The 25,868-nt window shown below is 48.7% G+C and overlaps 1 protein-coding gene across 1 annotated transcript in view; it reads right to left on the reverse strand.

Moving 5' to 3' along the window:
- Positions 1-24,714, reverse strand: part of TTLL13 (tubulin tyrosine ligase like 13) — an 85,684-nt gene extending 60,970 nt beyond the window's left edge. The window contains exons 1-5 of the mRNA XM_073568646.1: positions 24,614-24,714; positions 3,223-3,507; positions 2,371-2,411; positions 602-720; positions 388-518 (exon numbers count right to left, since the gene is read on the reverse strand). Coding sequence (XP_073424747.1) covers positions 388-518; positions 602-720; positions 2,371-2,411; positions 3,223-3,503 — 572 coding nt within the window. The 5' untranslated portion in view covers positions 3,504-3,507; positions 24,614-24,714. The remainder of the gene's footprint in view (positions 1-387; positions 519-601; positions 721-2,370; positions 2,412-3,222; positions 3,508-24,613) is intronic.
- Between the last annotated feature and the right edge of the window lie 1,154 nt (positions 24,715-25,868).

Below are 25,868 nucleotides of genomic sequence, written 5' to 3' on the forward strand. Positions count from 1 at the left end.
ACATGCTGTTTTCAGAGTACCCCCACATGCTGTTTTCATAGTACCCCCACATGCTGTTTTCAGAGTACCCCCACATGTTGTTTTCAGAGTACCCCCACATGCTGTTTTCAGAGTACCCCCACATGCTGTTTTCAGAGTACCCCCAACAATGCTGTTTTCAGAGTACATCCAAATAAATTGCCACTACCACGTCCACCTCCACCTCCACTTGGCGGTCCGCCTCCTGGTTCAAGATTATCATTTTTTTTATTCTGTTATTTTAAGTCATTGTCCACATTTGTTTGCAGGGCAAATGTCCTGCTCTTATCCTCGTTTTGCTTCCTTTCACAACCCCCATGGGTCCGCTCATACCTACTTATAACTATTAAGTCAAAATCTTGTACTCACTCAGCAGGAAGGCACCATGTTCGTGGAAAGATGTTATACTCTTTTGGAAAAAGCTTTAGCAGACGATTCATGTTTCTTGCCAACAAGTCCTTCCTGCATATCTCACTCATTCCTGGGAAGTGGTTGATTTTCTGTAAAAAAAAATATGTAGTCAGTGATAATGAAGAAAAATCTGTATATTTCTATATGGAAACCTATTTGCTTAAGAACTTGCCTGGAATCTCTTCATGTCCATTACGCGCTCTAATGAGACGGAGCAGTCTGTCCAGTAAACGGTCCATTCCTCTTCGTCCCCGACTTCCTTGAGCTCACTAACACGTGCAGCACGATGCACTGAAACGCAAGCAAATGTTGTGGTTGCAGAACATCTCTCTACCCCTCCCATATCATGTTTATTATGGAAATCAACCTGCAAAGTCAATGGTGGGAAATCATATCATAAGGAATCTAACATATCCACATCATAACCCTGGCAAAAATGGAAGCCAGTGGGAACGGAGCCAGAGCTTTTATATGACAAAACGCATATGTAACCATGCACCTAGAAGACGTTTTAACATGGGGAACATTGATTACAGAAAATCATCCATGTAATTGCCAGCACATTGCAGCGTATGTCCCGTAGAACCGACATCTCATCAGTGAATGCCGAGTGATGCCGAGTGGATCGGATGCAACATGCCTGATGGTACTTCCTCTTGACATCTGCAGTCAGTGTAGAGTTGGGACACCCCCAAACACGTAAATTACGGTAATTGTCCGGGTTTGGCTGAGGTTAGATTCACATACAGAATGTCCATCTATAAAGTTACAAAAACTGCATTCATATGTAGAATAAAAAACCTAGAGCCTTTCCTGTCCCTCTCACGGTACCTGGTGTCTGTAATGTACACATGAAGGTTGCTAATGAGCGGGGCATGTGAGGTGCACTCCCCTCATGGCACTGAGATCTCATCTCCCGAGATCTTGATGCCGAAATCTCCATCTGCGCATGCGCCGCCCCTGGCAGCCATTTTCCCAGAGCCCACCGCATAAAAAACCATGGTAGTGGTGGGGCTCCAGGTTTTCACAAAATGACAGCGGAGCCCCCGCACCACCACACATCAGAATACCCCCTCATCCCAGCCTGTGGCCTGCAGCAACGCTCCACTCTTGCCTCCTCCAGCTGTGACCCTGGGATCCTACTTCACTGCGGCCGGTAAGGTATATTCGCATTATAAGACGTACCCCCATTTTCCCCCAAAATTTGGGGGGAAAAAGTGCGTCTTATAATCCGAAAAATACGGTAAGTCATACATCGCTGGACTCAGGGTCTCTTTCTCTACATTGTGCTGCTTTCCAATGAGCTAGTAAAACCTTGATAACAGATTCCCTATAATCAGTATTGTATACCTTTCCCAAGAATCAGATTGTGGTCTTTTGTATAATAATAATAATAATAATAATAATAATAATCTTTATTTTTATATAGCGCTAACATATTCCACAGCGCTTTACAATTTGCAAATATCATCACTGTCCCCGATGGGGCTCACAATCTAAATTCCCTATCAGTATGTCTTTAGAATGTGGGAGGAAACCGGAGTGCCCGGAGGAAACCCACGCAAACACGGGGAGAACATACAAACTCCTTGCAGATGTTGTATCTTTGCAGCTTGATTTTAAATGTCTCCTTAAAAGTTTTACTGATAAAGTTTTGTTATTATATAGCTGATAAGACTATTATGTAAATTACCAGGGACTCATTGAAGAAAAATATGCAATTTTTGAAAGCACAATTTCCTCCGCTGAGTCTGCTGTATTGTTTGTTATACTCTCTTAGTAGATCTGTCCCTGTACAATGGTTACATACGGGGAAATGGTTAAATGATAAATCCACAGTGTGTAAGTCATCTGATCTGATCAGATCATTATGGGTCTATCAATGCAAAAGAGCCAAATTATTATTATACTATTGTATGTGATTGCATTTAATCCACTTACCACTCTCATACTTGCAGTTTGTTAAATTGATACCAATTATCCTAAAATTAAAAAAAACAACAAAGCATTAATTGGTTCTAATAACTGGATGGGTTCTTACCACCTACATATCACTATCTTTTTACTTGTCTTTATAATGCTTTAAAGGGGTTTTCTCCAGGTTTTTGTTCAGCAACGCAGCGCTCCTCAGACTCCCGGCTTACTGATTGCCTGGGGGTGGTTGGTGCGGCCATAATGACTGATGACTCGGCCGGCAGCTATGCCTCTACAACATCCGAGGAGTGCCGGGGCACTGAAGCTGGCTGGATCAAACCCCCTTAAATAACAAAATAACTGACAAATATCTAATGAAAAATAAATCCTAAATCCAACAGGTTATCCAGCCTCACTATTGAGCTCTAATGTGATGTAAAGGCACGCCAACTAATAAGTGCATTAATATCTGCTATGCTGTTACAGGTGACATAGCAATAGCCGTTTCTCATAAAGATGTCACAAGTGCCTATATTTGTTCTTATCGGAAAGTATGGCTACATTCACGCAACCATGTGACGAGTCCTAGTGCTGTCCGGATGAAGCTAGGATCACACAGTGTACTTTAGTTGCCATCCAAGTTTCATCCATTTTAAACTATTCCATTGTTAAAAGTCAATGGATAAAAAAAAGCTCTGACAAACCTCTTGCTTTAATGAAAAAAAGAGGGATGAGAAAAAAGATGATGCAAATAATAAGAAAGTAGGATGACACTGGAGAAAAAGTCAGTCCGTTTCTCAGATGGAGACCCTCACATTGATGTGTGACTGTAGCCCTAAGTACATGTACATAGTGCAGAGTCCAAGTTCTGCTAAACACCTGCGTTTTTTCTTCTTTTTCTTTTTAGACTGGTCTGCAGAGTCCGATGTGAAATCTGTCTTTGGCTTTTCAAGTGCATGGTCCCAGTCGTCCTCATTTTCCCTTTCTTCTAATGGATTTGTTTGGTCAGGGTCTACAGTCTTAATTTCGGTTTCCTTGTCTTCTGGGATTGTTTGGCTCAGACTTTCTGTTTCTGACTCTTCCTCATCTTCTTCATCCTCCCCAGAATCATCCTCTGATTCACTACACACTTGGGTCTCCACTTTCATTGTGTAAGGCATTAGGCTGTAAAATAAACAGATGTTATCAGGGTTACCAACAGGAATTTCAGGGCTTCATACTGGCAATATGTTCGGGTCCCCTGGAGATTCCGCCCCAGCTCCGCCTCTACCCCTCAAACCTTCCACAGTTCCATCGCCCAATCTTCGAAAAACTTCTGTACTACATCTTCACCAATCACACATTAACAGTTCCCATCGAACACCATATCTCATATATAGCCATCAGCTTTTGTTTTGCCAAAAAGATTTTTCAGCCCCCACCACGACAAGGTAGACTCTAGTCTACCCTAACCTATTCAAAATTTCTTAAAATACTCAAAACTCTTGTTAGGCATATATTTATTTTTCTTTAAGGGAATGTGTCACATACATAAGGCCACATACAAGAGACAAATGCCATCACACTATGACGGGACCACATATTACCACCACATAGTGACCGAACAATGCCAGTACCACCACTGAGTGACCAAATAATACCACATAGAAGAGACAAATACCACCACACCATAACCAGACCACATATTACCACCATATACTGACCGACTACTACAATACTGATCATTACTAAAAAAATCACAATACTAATATTACCATAAGTGCCATTACACATAGCTCTGTGCATAGTATACAGTGTATAGTTTAAGTGTACAGGTAAAGCAGGGACTTGCCAGTGACGTTATACACAGGAGCTCTATATATAATGTACAGGTAATACAGTGATCATCAGTGACCTTATAGATAGGAGCTCTGTACATAGTATAGATTATATAGTGTAAAGTACAGGTAATACAGGGACTCATCAGTGACATACACAGGAGCTCTGTATAGTGTCTGTGTACAGGTAATACAGGGACTCACCAGTGACATTATACACAGGAGCTCTGCATATAGTGTCAGCATACAGGTAGTAAAAAGATTATCAGTGACATTATATACAGGAGCTCTGTATATAGTGTCAGTGTACAGGTAATGCAGAGATTACTAGTAACATTATACACAGGAGCTCTGTATATAGTGTATAGTGTAAGTGTACAGGTAATGCACAGACTCAGCAGTGATGTCTCTAGTTGAAGCCTTTCATCTTCGCTTTTCTTCTTCCAGTGCAGACTGTTGTGAGTTCATTTTCCCCTTCGTCACTGAGGTCTGGTGAACTCCCTATTCTGGTGAAGGAAGGTAGTGAGCCTGATTATCAGGCACCTGAGCCTAATGAGGATGACTGGCTGAGTGGAGTCACGGACTGGATATAAGGCTGCCGATGCCCTTCTGCCCTGCGGGTGATTTCTTTGTGGACTTCTAGGACACCAGTCTGATTCCTGCTCCTCTAAAGCTAAGTTTTCTGTTTTGCCTGTTAGCATTTTTGTTTTGTTTTTTTGTTTTCCTTGCTTTTTTGTATTCTGCCATTCCCTGCTGGGGTGAGCTGAATCTCCTTTTGCCTGTAGCACTGTCTTCAGAATATTCCTGAGTACTGACATAGCTTTTTTGAAGCCTAGCGTCTTCAGGACCTTTTTCACTGTCAGTCTGTTGGCTCTTATTTTCATAGGGTTTTTCACGGATTGCAGACAGCAGCCTTCCTGTCCTTTTCTATCTAGTTAGCTGGGGCCCCGTCTTTGCTCAGTCTATCTTTCTGTCTGTGTTAGTATTTTCATCTTGCTTCACCGTCATTATATGTTGGGGGCTGCCTATTGCTTTGGGGTCTGCTCTGGGGCAGTTTAGATTTCCCCTTTCTTTCTTTAGGCCTATTTAATTCTCCAGCTGTGATCGAGGGGTCTAGGGCATCGTAGGAACCCCTCACGGCTACTGCTAGTTGTGTTGATAGGTTCAGGGGTCTGCAATCCGATAGCTGCCAACTTCTCTGTTCTGGACTTAGCTAGCATTTCTGTTTTTGCCTCCTACAGTGACTCAATCATAACAGAATCACCCGCCATACCGCAGATCCTAGGGTACTCAATAGCAGGAAAGAATTGTGTTAAAAAAAAAAAAAAAAGGTGTGTGTATATTCTTTCCTCTATATCTCTGAGGCCGTAGGGGGAATTTTTTTTTTCTCTCTCAATGGAGATAGAGCAATTGTCTGATCGTGTGGAGCAGCTCGCTGCGGAAGTGCGGGGTATTTCCGCCTACCTTGCTCGTTCGCATGCTGTTGAACCAAAGTTCCCTACACCTGATGTATTTTTTGGGGATCGATCTAAATTTTTGAGTTTCAAAAATAATTGTAAATTATTTTTTGCCTTGAAACCTAACTCGTCAGGGAGCTCCGCGCAGCAGGCTAAAATTGTCATCGCTTTGCTGCGTGGCGATCCCCAGGATTGGGCGTTTTCTTTGAAACCAGATGATCCTATTCTGACTAATGTGAACACATTCTTTCAAGCTTTGGGGTTGTTGTATGACGAACCTAATGCTATTGATCAGACTGAAAAGACCCTGTTGGCATTGAACCAGGGTCGAGATTCTGCAGAGTTGTACTGTCAAAAATTCCGAAAGTGGGCGGTCCTTACTACCTGGTGTGATAAAACACTCCGGGATCGCCTTTGCTGGGGTCAAAGGTCACGTGCGTTCAGCATAACACTCAGGCGCAGAGCTGGGATTCGGGTATAACTGACTCTGGGTCAGGTTTATTAATGGTGAAAGCAATGCATAAAAGAAATAAAACATAAAACAAATCCTTGCCTGTCCGGCACTAACTAAACAAAGTACAACCTAACTACCAACTGGCGGGCTTCTCCCGTCCAGCCAAACCACAGTTGCAGTGGGCACTGCTTTCACTCACGTGTGTGTCTCTCACACAGACAGGCTCTCTGTGTTCCCAGGCTGAGACACTCACACAACCACCTTGCCTCCTTTTATATCCACCTCCCATTATTCATTAGCAAGCAGGTGTGATACTGACCAGACTAGGCCACATAGGAAAGGAATCTGGGCGAGATATACCTGCCCTCATCCACTATTCCCACATGATTCTCACATATCCCCCCCCTCTGCTCAGACCACTCTGGTCGAGCAAAGACACCCGCCAAACAGTGCACTCGGGACAGGGCATCTGCATTCCCCATCTGTACCCCTGGGCGGTGCTCCACCGTAAAAGTGTAGGCCTGGAGGGCAAGGAACCACCGGGTCACGCGGCTATTCCGTTCCTTGTTCAAGTGCATCCACTTGAGAGGGGCATGGTCAGTGATTAGCCTGAACTTTCGGCCCACCAGGTAATATTTGAGGGCCTCTAGAGCCCACTTAATGGCGAGGCACTCTTTTTCTACGACGGCATACCTTTGCTCGTGTTTATTCAGCTTCCTGCTGAGATAGAGGACTGGGTGTTCCACTCCGTCCCTCACTTGTGAGAGTACGGCCCCGATACCAGTATCAGAGGCATCCGTTTGTACCACAAACTCGCTGCGGAAGTCCGGAGTCACCAGTACGGGCTGAGAGCAAAGTGCCCGTTTTAGGCTATGGAAGGCTTCTTCAGCCGCTAAACTCCATTTAATCATGACGGAGTCTTTCCCTTTTGTAAGATCCGTCAGGGGGGTAGCGATGGCTGCAAAATTGGGTATGAACCGGTATGAATAGCCGGCGATCCCCAGGAAGGCTTGCACCTGCTTCTTGTTGACAGGTTGTGGCCAGTCCTGAACCGCCTGAATCTTATCAACCTGGGGTTTAACAACACCCCTCCCAATTACATACCCCAAATACCGGGCTTCTTCTAGCCCGATGTGACATTTCTTGGGGTTCGCGGTTAGACCTGCCTCCCACAGGTCGTCAATCACAGCTTGTACTTTCTGGAGATGAGTCTCCCAGTCCAAGCTGTAAATGACAATGTCATCCAAATAGGCCGAAGCATACCGCCTATGTGGCCTGAAGACTCGATCCATCAGTCTTTGGAAGGTCGCCGGTGCCCAGTGCAGTCCAAACGGCATATACACATACTGAAATAAACCTTCCGGCGTAGCAAATGCCATCTTTTCTCTGGCAGCCTCCGCCAGAGGGATCTGCCAATACCCCTTTGTTAGGTCTAGGGTCGTAATATACCGGGCTTTTCCTAACCGATCTATTAACTCGTCGACCCGGGGCATGGGGTAGGCATCAAATTTTGAGACCGCATTCAGTTTCCTGAAGTCATTGCAGAACCGGATGGTGCCGTCCGGTTTAGGAATTAGCACAATCGGGCTGGACCACGCACTGTGCGATTCCTCAATGACTCCTAACTCTAACATTGCCTTCACTTCTCGGGAAACGGCTTCACGGCGCGCTTCCGGGATTCGGTAGGGCTTTACGTGAACTGTGACACCAGGTTCCGTTACGATGTCATGTTTCATTAGCATAGTCTGCCCGGGTTTTTCTGAGAAAAACTTTTGGTTGTGAAGTAGAAACTGCCTGACTTCAGTCTTTTGCCGCTCCGAGAGAGTCTCTGCAACCCGTACCTCTGGTACGGTATGCGAGCAGACGGGACGGGCCAGCTCCGCTGACAAGGCAGACCGATCTTTCCAGGGTTTTATCAGATTTACATGATAAATCTGTTCAGGTTTTCGTTTACCTGCCTGGTATACTTTGTAGTTTACTTCACCAACTCTTTCCTTAATCTCAAAGGGGCCCTGCCACTTTGCCAGGAACTTACTGCCCACCGTGGGGACCAGGATTAACACCCTATCTCCGGGTGCAAACGTACGGATCTTGGCGCCCCTATCATAGATTCTTTTTTGGGCTCCTTGAGCCTGTATCATGTGTTCTTTGACGATAGGCATAACAGCCGCAATACGGTCCTGCATTTGTGTGACGTGATCTATCACTGTTTTAAACGGAGTGACCTGACCCTCCCAGGTTTCTTTTGCAATGTCTAACAGTCCGCGAGGACGTCGGGCGTACAATAACTCGAAAGGCGAGAATCCTGTGGAAGACTTGGGTACTTCCCTGATGGCAAAAAGCAAATACGGAAGTAAATAGTCCCAGTTCTTCCCATCCTTGTCTATCACCTTTCTCAGCATCTGCTTCAGAGTTTTATTGAACCGTTCGACCAACCCGTCTGTTTGAGGGTGATACACGGATGTGCGTAACGGTTTGATTTGTAACAATCGGCAGAGCTCCTTCATTACCCTGGACATAAAGGGGGTCCCCTGGTCAGTGAGTATCTGTTTTGGTATACCGACCCGACTAAACACATGCACCAGTTCCTTGGCAATCGTCTTGGTGGCCGTGTTACGCAAAGGGATGGCCTCCGGGTAACGAGTGGCATAATCCAAGATGACCAGGATATGTTGGTGTCCACGTGCAGACCGTGGAAGGGGCCCAACTAAATCCATCCCAATCCTCTCAAACGGGACTTCAATAATAGGTAGGGGTACCAAAGGGTTACAGAACCGGGGCTTAGGTGCAGAGGCTTGGCAGTCAGGACAAGACTCACAATATACTCGAATATCGTGATGCATGCCTGGTGTCACGCGGCGGCTGCCGCGGACCTCCTCTCTTACCTCCCTCCGGCCCCGGCTCACCCGCTCTCCGGGGGTCACCTCTCTGCCGCACCGGCCGCTGCGGGCCTCGGCGCGGTCTCTCCCGGCCCCCCGTCCACGGCCCACGATTGCCTCTGTCCAGCCCCCTGGTGCGCGCTCCCGCTCCTCCTCGGCGGGTGCGTCTCCTCGCTATGGCCGGGCGCGCGCTCTCCCCCACCTGAGGACGCGCGTCTCCTCCTCCAGCTGGAGGTCATGACCTGGAAGGCCTTCGCTCTCCCTATATCAGGCCGCCTCCTTCTGGAGGCGATGCCTGACTATCATTAGTACTTGCTAGTGACTCTGGCCGCTCTCCTAGCGCTCCCCTGCCTTTTCCCGTGCATTTACCTAGTTCCTCTTGTGCTTCCTCTCCTAGGTTCTGTGGTTTCGGTTCTCGTCCGTTTCCCTCCTGTGTCTTCAAGCCTTGCCATCCCTCCTGTCTCGCCAAGACGTGCCGTCTCTCCTGTGTCTCCGAGCCGTGTCGTCTGTCCAGTGCCAGCTCTTCGGATCTACCTGTCTGTCCGCTCTGACCTTCCCGGGTACCGGCTACCGTGGTGATAGTTCCCCGTGGGCCTGTCCCATACACTCCCTGTATAGGGGGTGGTCCACCTGGTCAGCTCGCCCTCGGGAGGTTCGTTGCCATGGTCTAGTGGGTCCGCCCCAGGAGTACCTTACAGTATAGTCAGGCCATGGATCCCGCTGGTACCTCGACCCCGACCCAAAAGGAACTTTTGTTCCTTCGTGAGAACCAGGCGAGGATCATGTCGTTCCTCAAATCGATGGATTCCCGACTTTCCTCTTTGCAGACCTCCGATCCGGGAATTGCCTCCCAGATCTCCGGCCTGCAGCAGGAACTGGCCCAGCAGCGCGACACCCAGGCCCATATTTTGAACTACATTGCCTCTGTAGATAACCGCTTACTAGCCCTACAGGCGGCAGCCGCAGTTCCGGCACCTGTGGCAGTTCCACACTCCTCTCCCCGGTTGGCCAAACCCCCACGTTATAGCGGAGATCCCAAACTCTGTCGGGGGTTCATCAACCAGTGCCAGTTGCATTTCGAGTTGGCTCCCCTACAGTATCCCTCCGACCGGGCCAAAGTGGCCTTTATGATTTCCCACTTTGAGGGTGAGGCACTGGCCTGGGTGAATCCCTTATGGGAACGCGATGACCCGATAGTCTCCCAGCTCGCGACTTTCTTGGAGACCTTTCGTAAGGTCTTCGATGAGCCCGGTCGCCTGGTCTCTGCTACCGAGTCTTTGTTCTGCCTTCGCCAGGGTACCCTCTCGGTAGGACAGTACGCCATCCAGTTCCGTACGTTATCCTCGGAGCTGGGGTGGAACAATGAGGCCCTGGTTGGGGCTTTTTGGCGAGGCTTATCGTCCCGAATCAAGGACGAGCTGGCAGGCCGGGATACACCCTCGACTTTGGAGGACCTCATCTCGCTGGCAACACGAGTTGATCTGCGTTTCCGGGAGCGTTCCCGCGAGATCGCCAGGGAGAGAAGGCCCAATCGTTTTTCTCCTCCTACACACAGCCCACCACGCTCACGGTCCTCCGCCGCAGCCGCAGCTCCCGAACCCATGCAAGTGGACCGACTAAGGCCCGCGGAGCTTCGCCGCCAGGACAGACTCGCTCATGGCCTTTGTCTCTATTGTGGCAGCGCCTCCCATCTCCTGCGTTCCTGTCCTGTGAGGCCGGGAAACTCCTCCGCCTAGGACAGGTAAGAGAGGCCTCCCTAGGTGTCACTGACACCTCTCTACCCTTGACCCTTTCTGTTGTGTTTTTCCTGGGCTCCAAACGTTTTTCGGAGTTAGCCTATATTGATTCGGGGGCTGCGGGAAACTTCATCCAACTCGAGGCGGTGAAGAGATTAGGGATACCTGTCAGGTCCTTGGAGGTTCCCCGGCAGTTAGCCTCTGTCGACGGTGCTCCCTTGCGCGAAGCCGTTACTCTGGTCACTGAAGAGCTGGAGTTACAGATCGGGGTCTTGCACCGTGAAAAGATAACCTTCTTCGTGCTGCCGTCTTTGTCCCACACCGTGCTTCTGGGTCTTCCGTGGTTGCGGATGCATGAACCTGTTCTGGATTGGCGGTCCGGAGACATCCTTCGCTGGGGCCGTTTCTGCCAAACCAGATGTCTCCGCCCAGTACGTCCCCTCAAATGCTCGTCTCCTGTCTCGGGCCCTGCGGAGTTGCCTTCGGCTTACTGGGCCTTCGCGGACGTCTTCGATAAAAAGGAAGCAGAGGTCCTTCCTCCACACCGGCAATATGATTGTCCCATCGAGCTTGTTCCTGGCTCGACTCCGCCCCGAGGGCGGATCTATCCGTTGAGTCCACTCGAGTCCCAGGCCATGACCGAATATGTACAGGAGAATTTGGCTAGGGGCTTCATCCGAAAGTCTTCTTCCCCTGCTGGAGCTGGCTTCTTTTTTGTCAAGAAAAAAGACGGGTCCCTGCGCCCCTGTATTGACTATCGTGGTCTCAACGAGATTACCGTTAAGAATAGATATCCGCTACCTCTCATCCCCGAGTTGTTCGACCGGCTACGTGGGGCACGAATCTTTTCTAAATTGGATCTCCGTGGAGCCTATAATCTCATCCGTATTCGCTCTGGAGATGAGTGGAAGACCGCCTTCAACACCAGAGATGGACACTATGAGTATCTCGTCATGCCCTTTGGGTTATGCAACGCTCCCGCAGTCTTTCAGGAATTTGTGAACGACGTCTTCCGAGACCTTCTGTATTCCTGCGTGGTTGTGTACCTCGACGATATCCTGGTCTTTTCTCCTGATCTGTCCACTCATAGAAGAGATGTCCGGCGCGTGCTGCTCCGTTTGAGGGAGAATCGTCTGTACGCCAAGTTGGAGAAGTGTGCCTTTGAGCAGTCCTCTCTTCCATTTCTGGGCTATATTATCTCCGACTCTGGTCTGCGTATGGATCCTGAGAAGGTCTCGGCCGTGCTTAACTGGCCACGTCCTCAAGGGGTGAAAGCCATTCAGCGCTTTCTCGGCTTCGCAAACTACTACCGGCAGTTCATCTCCCATTTCTCCTCTTTGACTGGCGCTATCTCATCTTTGATCCGTAAGGGAGCCAACCCACACGTCTGGACCCCTGAAGCAGAAGAAGCCTTTCTATCTCTGAAACGTGCCTTTGCCACGGCCCCCGTACTCCATCGCCCTGAGGTCAACAAACCATTCGTCCTTGAGGTAGATGCATCCGCAACGGGAGCCGGAGCTGTTTTGTCTCAGAGGTCCTCCTCCGGCAGGCTCGTTACGTGCGGTTTCTTTTCAAAATCTTTCTCCACCCCAGAGCGGAATTATTCCATCGGAGACCGAGAACTGCTTGCCATCAAGTTAGCCCTAGAAGAGTGGAGGTACTTGTTGGAGGGTGCCGCACATCCCTTCACAATCTACACAGACCATAAGAATCTGGCGTACCTGCGGTCTGCACAAAGACTCAACCCTCGGCAGGCCAGGTGGTCTCTGTTCTTTGGCCGATTCGATTTTGACCTGCATTTTCGTCCAGGCAACAAGAACCTCAAAGCCGACGCCTTGTCCAGGTCCTCTCTTTCCACGGATGTCGAGGAAGAACCTGCACATATTTTGGATCCATCCAGGTTCATCACCGTGGCACCGCTTTCTCTCCTCGCTACCCCACCTGGTAAGACTTTTGTTTCTGAGAGGGACCGAAGACGAATCCTCCACTGGGGCCATGCTTCTAAACTGGCGGGTCATCTCGGCCATAAAAAGACACTTCTTCTGGTGTCCCGCTATTACTGGTGGCCGACCCTTTCCCAAGATGTCCGGGATTTCGTCGCCTCCTGTCTCTCGTGTGCCAAAATCAAGGTGCCTCGGCAGTTGCCTTCTGGTCTTCTACATCCACTTCCAGTACCCTCGTCGCCTTGGCAACACATTGCCATGGACTTTATTACGGACCTACCCTCCTCTGCCAAGTGTACTGTCGTCTTAGTGGTAGTGGATAGATTCTCTAAAATGGCCCACTTCATCCCTTTGCCTGGCTTGCCATCGGCTTCCGCCTTGGCGAAGATTTTCGTCCAGCACATCTTTCGTCTCCATGGACTGCCCCAACATATTGTCTCGGACAGAGGAGTCCAATTCACCTCTCGCTTCTGGAGAGCTCTATGCAAATCGATGGATGTCACCCTTGACTTCTCCTCATCTTATCATCCACAGTCCAACGGTCAGGCAGAACGGACGAATCAGAGTTTGGTGAACTACCTCCGGCACTTTTCTAATATCCACCAGAACGACTGGTCTGAATTACTCCCGTGGGCTGAGTTTTCCTATAATAACCACATCAGTGAATCTTCTGGCAAATCCCCGTTTTTTGTCGTCTACGGTCTACATCCTGGTGTACCTCTACCAGTTCCCCCCGCCTCGGGTGTACCGGCGGCTGATCTTCTGTCCGGCGAATTCTCCAGGATCTGGCAGGAGACCAAGACCGCTCTCGAGTTGGTGCGTAACAGGGTAAAAGGATTCGCGGACAAGAGGCGCCTGGATGTCCCACCATATCACCCAGGTGATAAAGTTTGGCTAGCCTCCAAGTTTATTCGCCTCAAAGTCCCATCCCACAAACTGGGTCCCCGCTATATTGGACCTTTTGAGGTCTTGTCCCGTATTAATGATGTCTCCTATAAATTGCGTCTTCCCGCCTCTCTCCGCATCCCTAATGCTTTCCATGTGTCTTTGCTTAAGCCAGTTATTTTCAATCGTTTCCTTTCTGAAGCTCCTCACTCACCTCCGCCTGCCGCCGCAGACGATGTATTTGAGGTGAGAGATATTTTGGCCATGAGAAAGCAAAAAGGGAAAACCTTTTTTTTGGTTGATTGGAAGGGCTTTGGTCCTGAGGAGAGATCCTGGGAGCCCCAGGAGAATATCCAAGCTCCTCGAATCCTGGCTAAATTTTTGTCCGGTCTGCGGGGGGGGGCGCGTAAGGGGGGGGGTACTGTCACGCGGCGGCTGCCGCGGACCTCCTCTCTTACCTCCCTCCGGCCCCGGCTCACCCGCTCTCCGGGGGTCACCTCTCTGCCGCACCGGCCGCTGCGGGCCTCGGCGCGGTCTCTCCCGGCCCCCCGTCCACGGCCCACGATTGCCTCTGTCCAGCCCCCTGGTGCGCGCTCCCGCTCCTCCTTCTCGGCGGGTGCGTCTCCTCGCTATGGCCGGGCGCGCGCTCTCCCCCACCTGAGGACGCGCGTCTCCTCCTCCAGCTGGAGGTCATGACCTGGAAGGCCTTCGCTCTCCCTATATCAGGCCGCCTCCTTCTGGAGGCGATGCCTGACTATCATTAGTACTTGCTAGTGACTCTGGCCGCTCTCCTAGCGCTCCCCTGCCTTTTCCCGTGCATTTACCTAGTTCCTCTTGTGCTTCCTCTCCTAGGTTCTGTGGTTTCGGTTCTCGTCCGTTTCCCTCCTGTGTCTTCAAGCCTTGCCATCCCTCCTGTCTCGCCAAGACGTGCCGTCTCTCCTGTGTCTCCGAGCCGTGTCGTCTGTCCAGTGCCAGCTCTTCGGATCTACCTGTCTGTCCGCTCTGACCTTCCCGGGTACCGGCTACCGTGGTGATAGTTCCCCGTGGGCCTGCCCCATACAAGCCCTGTATAGGGGGTGGTCCACCTGGTCAGCTCGCCCTCGGGAGGTTCGTTGCCACGGTCTAGTGGGTCCACCCCAGGAGTACCTTACACCTGGCCAAACAAAACAGTGTAATATGCTTTCGGTGGTTTTCTGGACTCCCAGGTGACCTCCCATCACATGTCCGTGGGCCAGGTCCAGCACCTGCCGCCGGTAGGGTTTTGGCACGACTAATAGTTGCACCGTATCTTCCCCCTTTTTCTCTATCTGATAGAGTAAATCATTCTCCAGAACCATGTAAGGATATGCCAGCCTAGAGCCAGGTTCTACGGGTACCCCATTTATCATTTTTACATTTGTCCTAGCCTGAGAAAGGGTAGGATCCTTTATTTGCTCGCTTTGGAAGTCATCTTTCTGAACTTCTAAATCCGGCAAACGGGGAGGTGGACGGCTGTTGGCCTCCTCCTCTTCCCCGGTCTCCTCCGTATCACCCGCCATGACTGAAAACGGGAACGGCAGGTCATTTCCCGCAGACTCTTCTCCAGAGTCTTCCGGGGAGACCTCTTCCAGGGGTTCGGGACCCACACGCGCCCTGGGAGAAGAATCATGTACCCTATTACCCGAAGGCATCAACTGATTCTCCCACAATTGCCAGAAGTGGGGAAAATCCCGGCCCAGGATAACATCATGCAATAACGCCGGGACGAGTCCCACTTTATGTTGCACAGACCCATAGGAAGTAGTAATGCATATGACCGTGGTGAGGTACGAACTGGTGTCTCCATGCATACATGTTACAGAAAATTTGTCTGATGGTCCAGTCGGGGCTGACACCAGACTGGCCTTCACCAGAGTCACCACACTTCCCGAGTCTAACAATGCCACCACATTTTTGCCATCAACAGTTAAACCACACAAGTGTTTTTCCACATCCTTTTGACCGGCATTCACACTCACTACCCGTGCAACCATAGACATGCGGTTTTTAGAGTCTGTGACGTCGCACTGCATGGGTTCAGTAGTGACCGGACAGTTCGCAGCAATATGTCCCATCTCTTGGCAGCGGAAACACCTAACGGGCCCCTTGCTTAGACCATAGTTCGTTACTCTCGGCCTCGCAGTGCGGGCAGTCCCGTTTTCCTCCCCCACTGTCTTAGGGATTTTTCCATCTCCCCTACTCCCTGGAACAGTCTTACCGGTTCCACGTGGAGATGATGAAGAACGAGGTGGGGTAGCGTCGTCTCGAAGTCCTTCTGCCACGGAGTAACGTTCAACCAGATCCACCAGTTGATCTGCCGTCGTAGGATTTCCATGGCTTACCCACTTCCTCAGGGCTGGCGGTAGAGCTCTCAGGTACTTGTCCATGACGACTCTCTGGATTATCTCTGGCGCTGTCAGCACCTCGGGTTGTAGCCACTTCTTCGTCACGTGGACCAGGTCGAACATCTGTGACCGCGGTGGTTTATCCGGCTGATAAGTCCATTGATGCACCCTCTGTGCACGGACAGCGGTCGTCACTCCCAGCCGGGCCAAGATCTCGGCTTTCAATTTGTCAAAGTCCTGCGCGGCTTCAGGCTCTAAGTCATAATAAGCCTTTTGGGCCTCACCGGAAAGAAACGGGGCAATCAGGCCGGCCCACCGTGCCTTCGGCCATTTTTCTCGTACCGCCGTCCGTTCAAACGTGGTCAGGTATGCCTCGACGTCATCTTCGGTCGTCATCTTCAGCCAGTACCGACTCACGTGAATCACTCTCGACTCGGCTTCCAGGTTAACCTCATGTAGGCTTGCCAGGCGCTGCGCCACCTGCTGGAGAAGCGAACGATCGGTAGCTGTCATGTCCACCAACTCCTTCAGCTGGGCCATCATCACCCGATTAGCTTCTTGCTGGACAGCGGTGGACTGTACCAGCGCTTTCACCACGTCCTCGATGCTCATGCTTGCAACGTGATGCCCGCGTTCTCCACCACAATGTGATAAAACACTCCGGGATCGCCTTTGCTGGGGTCAAAGTTCACGTGCGTTCAGCATAACACTCAGGCGCAGAGCTGGGATTCGGGTATAACTGACTCTGGGTCAGGTTTATTAATGGTGAAAGCAATGCATAAAAGAAATAAAACATAAAACAAATCCTTGCCTGTCCGGCACTAACTAAACAAAGTACAACCTAACTACCAACTGGCGGGCTTCTCCCGTCCAGCCAAACCACAGTTGCAGTGGGCACTGCTTTCACTCACGTGTGTGTCTCTCACACAGACAGGCTCTCTGTGTTCCCAGGCTGAGACACTCACACACCCACCTTGCCTCCTTTTATATCCACCTCCCATTATTCATTAGCAAGCAGGTGTGATACTGACCAGACTAGGCCACATAGGAAAGGAATCTGGGCGAGATATACCTGCCCTCATCCACTATTCCCACATGATTCTCACACTGGAATGATAATGCCTTGGCTGCTCTCTTTCGGAAGGGTTTGTCAGAAGCCGTAAAAGATACTATGGTGGGATTTCCTGTTCCCTCTGGTCTGGACGATTCTATGTCATTAGCCATTCAGGTTGATCGGCGTTTACGTGAACGCAGGATTGCACGAGAGGTGTTGCCACCGGTTGAACAGACGTCTGAACCTATGCAATGTGATAGAGTTTTGTCTAAGGCGCAACGTCAGGAGTTCAGAAGGCGTAATAAGCTGTGTTTTTTCTGTGGAGATGCCTCGCATATTATTTCTGTTTGTCCTAAACGAGTTAAACGCTTTGCACACACGTTTTCTGTTGGTGGTGTTCAACCTAAGTTTCTTCTGGCAATTACTCTGATCTGCTCCCTGTCCACATTTTCCGCCAAGGCTTTTGTGGATTCGGGAGCAGCGCTAAACCTAATGGACTTGGATTTTGCTAAACGTTGTGGATTTCCGATGACACCTCTGCAGACGCCTATCCCTTTGAGGGGGATTGATGCTATTCCTTTGAAAATTGCAGATTTTTGGTATTGCATGGTCTGCATGATGCCGTTGTTCTGGGGTTTCCCTGGTTGCAAATTCATAATCCAGTTTTGGATTGGAAATCTGTGTCTGTGGTGAGTTGGGGTTGTCGGTGTGCCTTTAGTGAGGCTTCGTTTTTTTCCACCTCTCCTCAGTCGCATGATGTTCCTGACTATTTGGCGGACTTTTATGATGTATTTAGTGAGAATGAGTCTGCGTCCTTGCCTCCTCATAGGAGTTATGACTGTGCAATTGAACTAAGCCCAGGGTGTAAATTTCCCAAGGGTCGGCTCTTCAATTTATCTGTACCCGAGCACGAGGCTATGCGGTCCTATATTAAGGAGGTGTTGGAGAAGGGTCATATTAGACCATCCTCTTCACCCTTAGGTGCCGTTTTTTTTTTTGTGGCCAAAAAGGATGGTTCTTTAAGGCCTTGTATTGATTATCGTGCCCTCAATAAAATTACTATTAAATATCAGTATCCGTTACCCCTGATTTCGGATCTATTCTCTAGAGTTAGAGGTGCTTGCTGGTTTACCAAGCTTGACCTCAGGGGGGCGTATAATCTTATCCGCATTAAGCAGGGGGATGAATGGAAGATGGCATTTAATACTCCGGAGGGACATTTTGAGTACCTGGTGATGCCTTTTGGGCTCACTAATGCCCCTTCTGTCTTCCAGTGCTTCATGAACGATATTTTCCGAGACTTTGTCGATAAATTTTTGATTATCTATCTGGATGATATTTTGATCTTCTCCAAGGATTGGGATTCTCATGTGGAACATATTCGGACTGTGTTCCGGATCTTGAGGGAGAATTCCCTGTATGTCAAAGGATCGAAATGCCTTTTTGGAGTACAGAGGATTTCATTTTTGGGATTTATTTTGTCTCCGTCAACTATTGAAATTGACCCGGCCAAGGTACAGGCCATTTATGATTGGGTTCAGCCCACTTCTTTGAAGGCCCTCCAGAAGTTTTTGGGTTTTGCTAATTTTTATCGGAAATTTATAGCAAAATTTTCTAGTATTGCCAAGCCATTGACTGATCTGACTAAGAAGGGTGCCGATGTGTTGAATTGGTCTCCTGAGGCTGTTGCTTCCTTTCAGGAGCTGAAGCGAAGATTTACCTCCGCCCCGGTTTTGCGGCAACCTGATGTCTCACTCCCGTTCCAGGTAGAGGTGGATGCTTCTGAGATTGGTGCAGGAGCTGTTTTGTCCCAAAAGGATCCTGTAACATCTAAAATGAATCCCTGTGCTTTCTTTTCCCGAAAGTTCTCTCCATCTGAACGTAACTATGATGTGGGGAATCGGGAACTGTTAGCCATGAAATGGGCATTTGAGGAGTGGAGACATTGGTTGGAGGGAGCTAAACATCAAGTTGTGGTCCTCACTGACCACAAGAATTTGATTTACCTAGAGTTGGCTAAACGCTTGAACCCTAGACAGGGTAGGTGGGCCTTGTTTTTTACACGTTTTGATTTTGTGGTCTCTTTTCTTCCTGGAACTAAGAATGTCAAGGCAGACGCCCTCTCTAGGAGTTTCTTTGCTGATTCTCCTGTGGTGACCAAGCCTGCTACCATCTTAGGCGAAGGGGTTGTTCTTTCTGCCATCTCGCCCGATTTGAGACATGCTCTGCAAGAGTTCCAGGAGGACAAACCTGAGCGTTGTCCCAGTGGAAAGTTGTATGTTCCTGACCAGTGGAAGAAGAGAGTGATGTCTGAAGTTCATTGCTCTGCATTGGCTGGTCATCCAGGTATTTTTGGTACTAGAGATCTGGTGAGTCGCTCTTTTTGGTGGCCCACCTTGTCTCATGATGTCAGGAATTTTGTGCAGTCCTGTGGGACTTGCTCCCGGTCTAAATCTTGTTCTCGCTCTAGTGGGTTGTTGATGCCTTTGCCGGTCCCCAGGAGGCCATGGACCCATATTTCAATGGATTTCATCTCTGATATGCCGGTCTCTCAAAGAATGACTGTTATTTGGGTGATTTGTGATAGATTCTCTAAAATGGTTTATCTTGTACCACTCCCTAAGTTGCCATCTTCCTCTGAGTTGGTGCCCCTGTTTTTGCAACAGGTGGTTCGCTTACAAGGGATTCCTGAGAACATTGTATCTGACAGAGGAGTTCAGTTTGTGTCTAGATTTTGGAGGACTTTCTGTTCCAAGCTGGGAATTCAGTTGTCCTTCTCCTCTGCTTTTCACCCTCAGACCAATGCGCAGACAGAGAGAACAAACCAGACCTTGGAGTCGTATTTGAGATGTTTTATTTCCGCTGATCAGGATGATTGGGTTTCATTTTTGCCCTTGGCCGAATTTGCTTTAAATAATAGAGCTAGTTCTGCCACTTTGATGTCACCTTTTTTTTGTAACTGGGTTTCATCCTCGATTTTCTTCAGGGCAGGTGGAGCCTTCTGCCTGCCCAGGTGTTGACACTGTGGTGGAGAGAATGCACCAGATCTGGGACCAAGTGGTGGATAAGTTATCTCTCTCCCAGGAAAAGGCCCAGCGGTTTTCCAATCGACATAGGACCATTGGTCCCCAGTTTAAGATTGGTGATATGGTATGGTTATCATCAAAAAATATTGCTATGAAGGTGGCTTCTCCTAAGTTTAAGCCTAGATTTATTGGACCTTACAAGATTTTGGAGATTATTAATCCGGTCTCTTTTCGTTTGGCTCTTCCTGTCAGATTTAAAATCCATAATGTGTTCCATAAGTCCTTGTTGAAGAGGTTTGTTGAACCAGTTGTTCCTGGGGTGGCACCTCCAGACCCTGTATTGGTTGAAGGTAACATGGAATATGAGGTAGAGAAAATACTGGATTCCTGTCTGGCTAGACGGAGACTTCAGTATTTGGTTAAGTGGAAGGGTTATGGTCAGGAGGATAATTCCTGGGTCTCTGCCTCTGATATTCATGCCAAAAGATTGGTGCGTGCATTTCATCGGGCTCACCCTGATCGCCCAGGTGGCGTGATTGAGGGTTCGGTGACCCCTCCTCAAGGGGGAGGTACTGTTGTGAGTTCATTTTCCCCTTCGTCACTGAGGTCTGGTGAACTCCCTATTCTGGTGAAGGAAGGTAGTGAGCCTGATTATCAGGCACCTGAGCCTAATAAGGATGACTGGCTGAGTGGATTCACGGACTGGATATAAGGCTGCCGACAACCTTCTGCCCTGCGGGTGATTTCTTTGTGGACTTCTAGGACACCAGTCTGATTCCTGCTCCTCTAAAGCTAAGTTTTCTGTTTTGCCTGTTAGCATTTTTGTTTTGTTTTTTTGTTTTCCTTGCTTTTTTGTATTCTGACCCCTGCTGGGGTGAGCTGAATCTCCTTTTGCCTGTAGCTCTGTCTTCAGAATATTCCTGAGTACTGACATAGCTTTTCTGAAGCCTAGCGTCTTCAGGGCCTTTTTCACTGTCAGTCTGTTGGCTCTTATTTTCATAGGGTTTTTCACGGATTGCAGACAGCAGCCTTCCTGTCATTTTCTATCTAGTTAGCTGGGGCCCCGTCTTTGCTCAGTCTATCTTTCTGTCTGTGTTAGTATTTTCATCTTGCTTCACAGTCATTATATGTTGGGGGCTGCCTATTGCTTTGGGGTCTGCTCTGGGGCAGTTTAGATTTCCCCTTTTTTCTTTAGGCCTATTTAATTCTCCGGCTGTGATCGAGGGGTCTAGGGCATCGTAGGAACCCCCCACGGCTACTGCTAGTTGTGTTGATAGGTTCAGGGGTCTGCAATCCGATAGCTGCCAACTTCTCTGGTTTTCTGGACTTAGCTAGCATTTCTGTTTTTGCCTCCTACGGTGACTCAATCATAACAGCAGACTGCCATCACTTCTTCCAGCCAGGACTTGTCTCTGCAGAAAAAAACACACAGTTATCTGGAGCACTGATTTCAGAGCACATTCCCCAATTTTTCCCCAACTTCTCCTCTGCACCAGATGAAGAAAAAAAGCGACATAGTGCTGCCCTAGTAACCCATAGTAACCCAACCTCCCCCTCACTGAAAACACTATCCTCAAAAATAAAATACATCACAGCAGTAATAATATCCCTTAATTAGCCTAAACAGTAATAATGTCCCACACCCTGACCTCATCCTGTAATAATGTTCCCTTCCTGGTCCCAATGTGTCTCATTCCTGGCCCCCATGTCTCTCATTCCTGGCTCCATATGTTCTCCTATCCTGGCCCGATATGTCTTCATCCTGCCCCCATATGATCTCCCATCCTGGCCCCATATGTCTCCATCATTCCCCATATGATCACCCATCCTAGCCTCATATATGTTCCCATCCTACCCCCATATGATCTCCCATCCTAGCCCCATATTTCCTCAAATCCTGGCCACATATATCTCCATCCTATCCCTATATATCCTGCTATCCTGGCCACATAAGTCCTCCCCTTCTGGACCCATGTGTCGCCATCCTACCCCCATATGATCTCCCATCCTGGCACCATGTGTCTCCATCCTGCCCCATATGTCCTCCCATCCTGCCAAAATATGTCCTCTCATCCTGGTTCCATGAATCTCCAACCTGCCCCCATATGATCTCCCATGCTGGCCCCATGTGTCTCCATCCTGCGTCCATGTCTTCTTCCATGCTGACACCATTTGTCTCCATCCTGACTCCATATGTTCTCCCTCCTGGCCCCATGTGTCTTCATCCTGCCCCTATGTGTCTCCATCATGCCCCCATATGTCCTCCCACCCTGTCCCTATATTGCAGCTTTCAAAAAAGTTAAAAAAAAAGTTTCTTCTTACCTGGCTGTGGTCCAGCGTAGTCCTCTTCCTCATCTATTTGAGGAGCTGACGTGCCGGCACATGGCAGTGATGTCTTACGCCGGCAGCGTACGTGCCAACGTCACCTGCCGGCATGTGATTGGCTTGCAGCTGTCAACTATAGCCATGCAGGAAGCCTCGGGCTGCAGTGGCCTAATCCTTCCCCTGGAGCCCAGTGAGCAGAAGAAGAAAGAGGGACAGATTCTGCTGTCCGGGCCCCATACACCAGTAAGGGCAGTAATCCTCTAATGAAAGAGCAAAATAATTGTAAAACTCCCACAGTCCTTCCCAGCACACAGTACTAAAACTATACAGGCAACTTTCCAAGAGAAATCCTAGGTGTGGATGAACCGCTGCTGCACATCAATATATGTCACCATTGTAGTCAGGGGCGGACATACCAGTGATGCAACCTGTGCAGCCACACAGAGACACACTTGTGTTTGTATCTGCCACTGATTCTAGTAGCATGCTGGTTTACTACAATCACTTTTTTCACATCATAAAGTTGTAGACAGCCATCTTAGTTACCTAAGGCCGCAGAATTTTGATCATACGTATTTATTTGGGCTCTATAGTAAAAACAAAGATAAATTAGGATGCCCTGCGACTACTGTACTATCGACAGTGCTGAATTATAGAAGGAGTTGGGTATATCTGGAAGACTTACCCCAGAAACAAAATTCGAACATGACATAACTTTTTACATTATATGCCTCATTCCAATACTGTCTCTCTGCACCATTTTTGGGGCTAGTGGTCATTCCTGTGAACTGTTTAAAAGCCAGTCTTGGGTGATTTATCCACTTAAAGAGGATCTTTCATCACATTTTACATTGTAATCTGTCTAACTCCTGAGATAGTGGATGAAAAGCTGAATAAAATGTTTTCCTTTTTCTTATTTCTCATTTCTGTTGCTGCTGATGTTGGCTCATACGCTCTGCTCTGGGATGTCATTCATAATATAGTGGCACGACAGTGCTGTGAGAGGAGAGCAGCATCACATCATCCCCAGCACCTCCATATGCATCAGCCCCAGCACCTACATAAACATCAGCCTCCGCATCTCCATATAGATCATCCTCATTACTTGTGTATACTGTACATCTGCCCCAGCCCTTGTATATACATCAGCCCCAGCCCCTGTATATACACCAGCCCCCAGCACCTGTATATACATCAGCCCCAGCACCTGTATATACATCAGCCCCAGCACCTGTATATATTAGCCCCAGCACCTGTATATACACCAGCCCCAGCACCTGTATATACATCAGCCCCAGCACCTGTATATACATCAGCCACAGCACCTGTATATACATCAGCCCCAGCACCTGTACATACACCAGCCCCCCAGCACCTGTATATACATCAGCCCCAGCACCTGTATATACATCAGCCCCAGCACCTGTATATACATCAGCCCCAGCACCTGTATATATTAGCCCCAGCACCTGTATATACACCAGCCCCAGCAACTGTATATATCAGCCCCAGCACCTGTATATACATCATCCCCCAGCACCTGTATATACATCATCCCCCAGCACCTGTATATACACCAGCCCCCAGCACCTGTATATACATCAGTCCCAGCACCTGTATATACATCAGCCCCAGCACCTGTATATACATCAGCCCCAGCACCTGTATATACATCAGCCCCTGTATATACACCAGCCCCCAGCACCTGTATATATACCAGCCCCAGCCCCTGTATATGCACCAGCACCTGTATATATTAGCCCCAGCCCCTGTATATACACCAGCCCCCAGCACCTGTATATACACCAGCCCCCAGCACCTGTATATATCAGCCCCAGCACCTGTATATATCAGCCCCAGCTCCTGTATATATCAGCCCCAGCCCCTGTATATACACCTGCCCCAGCACCTGTATATACGTCAACCCCAGCCCCTGTATATACACCAGCCCCTGTATATACACCAGCCCCCAGCACCTGTATATACACCAGCCCCCAGCACCTGTATATATCAGCCCCAGCACCTGTATATATCAGCCCCAGCACCTGTATATATCAGCCCCAGCACCTGTATATATCAGCCCCAGCACCTGTATATATCAGCCCCAGCTCCTGTATATATCAGCCCCAGCCCCTGTATATACACCTGCCCCAGCACCTGTATACATCAGCCCCAGCTTGGAGCATAGGACCCTCACACAGGACTGATTGCTGCTGTAACTGAGCTCGCACATCACTTATAAAACTTTCATCCTAACACACACGAGGCTAAAGTAACTATGGGCCGTTGCTATGGACGCTTTGCTTCAGTTCTCTCCACTGCCGGTCCTACCGTTCATATGGACGCAGTCCCCGGTTACCTCTTCCTTCTCATACATAACCCAGCCGGTCACTCATCCGACTCCCGGGCCTCCCAGGGACAACAACTTGCCGGTAACCATGGAAACCGGGCATAGCCACTACTGTAGGGGGCGGGGTGGACTGACGGGACGTCGGGTCACTGCACAGGGCAGTAATGGCAGATCGTACCGCTCCTGTGGTGTGTACGGGGGCAGGGGCGGCGCAGGAGCGTGCGGCCCAGGGGGGACCACCCTACCGGGAAGAGGTGGGGGCACAGATGGGTGTGGGGGTAATATACACACTGGGTGATGTATACTCATATATACTGTTATTTAGTGATATGAATACTATGTGTATTGCTATATACCAATGTATACTGCTACATATTCTAATAGACACTGATTTATCCTGCTATATACTAATGCATACTGATATACTGTATATACTGCTATATACCAATGTATACTGATTTATACTGCTATTAGTATATAGACTAATGCATACTGATTATATATATGTATATATACTGATGTATACAAATTACTGATTGATGTTACACTGATTTATACTGTTAGTTATTGACGATGTGGAAGTTGATTTTTTATTTCACAATTTTCTTTTTCTGTTTTTTTTTTTTTTTTTACCAGTATAACAACAAAAATAAGAAAATCACAATAATAAAATACAATGCAACAAGGAGCTCTGGGGTGAATACGCCTAAAAACAGCTACAAAAATTATAAAACTGGCACAAAAATGGGCATCAAAGTGGGCACCGAAGGGCGTTATTTAAGGAGTTGAATGACTTTGGATCACTGATCTCACAATGCAGCTAGTGATGCCGCACATCTAATTGAGGTCCCTGTGGCCTGGCCCAAAAGGGTTCTGGGTATCAAAGCTCACAGTCAATTTTTAACGACTGAGTAATAAGTAATTGGTGTTTTTCATGGGGTTAATTGACTTTGGGCCACTGATATCACATAGTCATCACAAAAATAGTGATGCCACACATCTAATTCATGTCCCTCCGGCCTGGCCCTGATGGGTTTTGGACATCAGAACTGGAATCAAAGTGTGAAAATAGTCACATTTCACAGATTTTAGTAGCTGGTGTTTTTAAGGAGCTAAATGGCTTTGGTCCACTGATCTCACACCACCATTACATACATAGTGATGCCACACATCTAATTCAGATCTCTACAGCCTAGACCAAATGGGTTCCGGCATCAGAACTGGCATCAAAGGGGC

The sequence above is a fragment of the Dendrobates tinctorius genome, unplaced genomic scaffold (assembly GCF_039654945.1).
Source record: "Dendrobates tinctorius isolate UK_male_01 unplaced genomic scaffold, ASM3965494v1 ptg000022l, whole genome shotgun sequence".
NCBI lineage: Eukaryota > Metazoa > Chordata > Amphibia > Anura > Dendrobatidae > Dendrobates > Dendrobates tinctorius.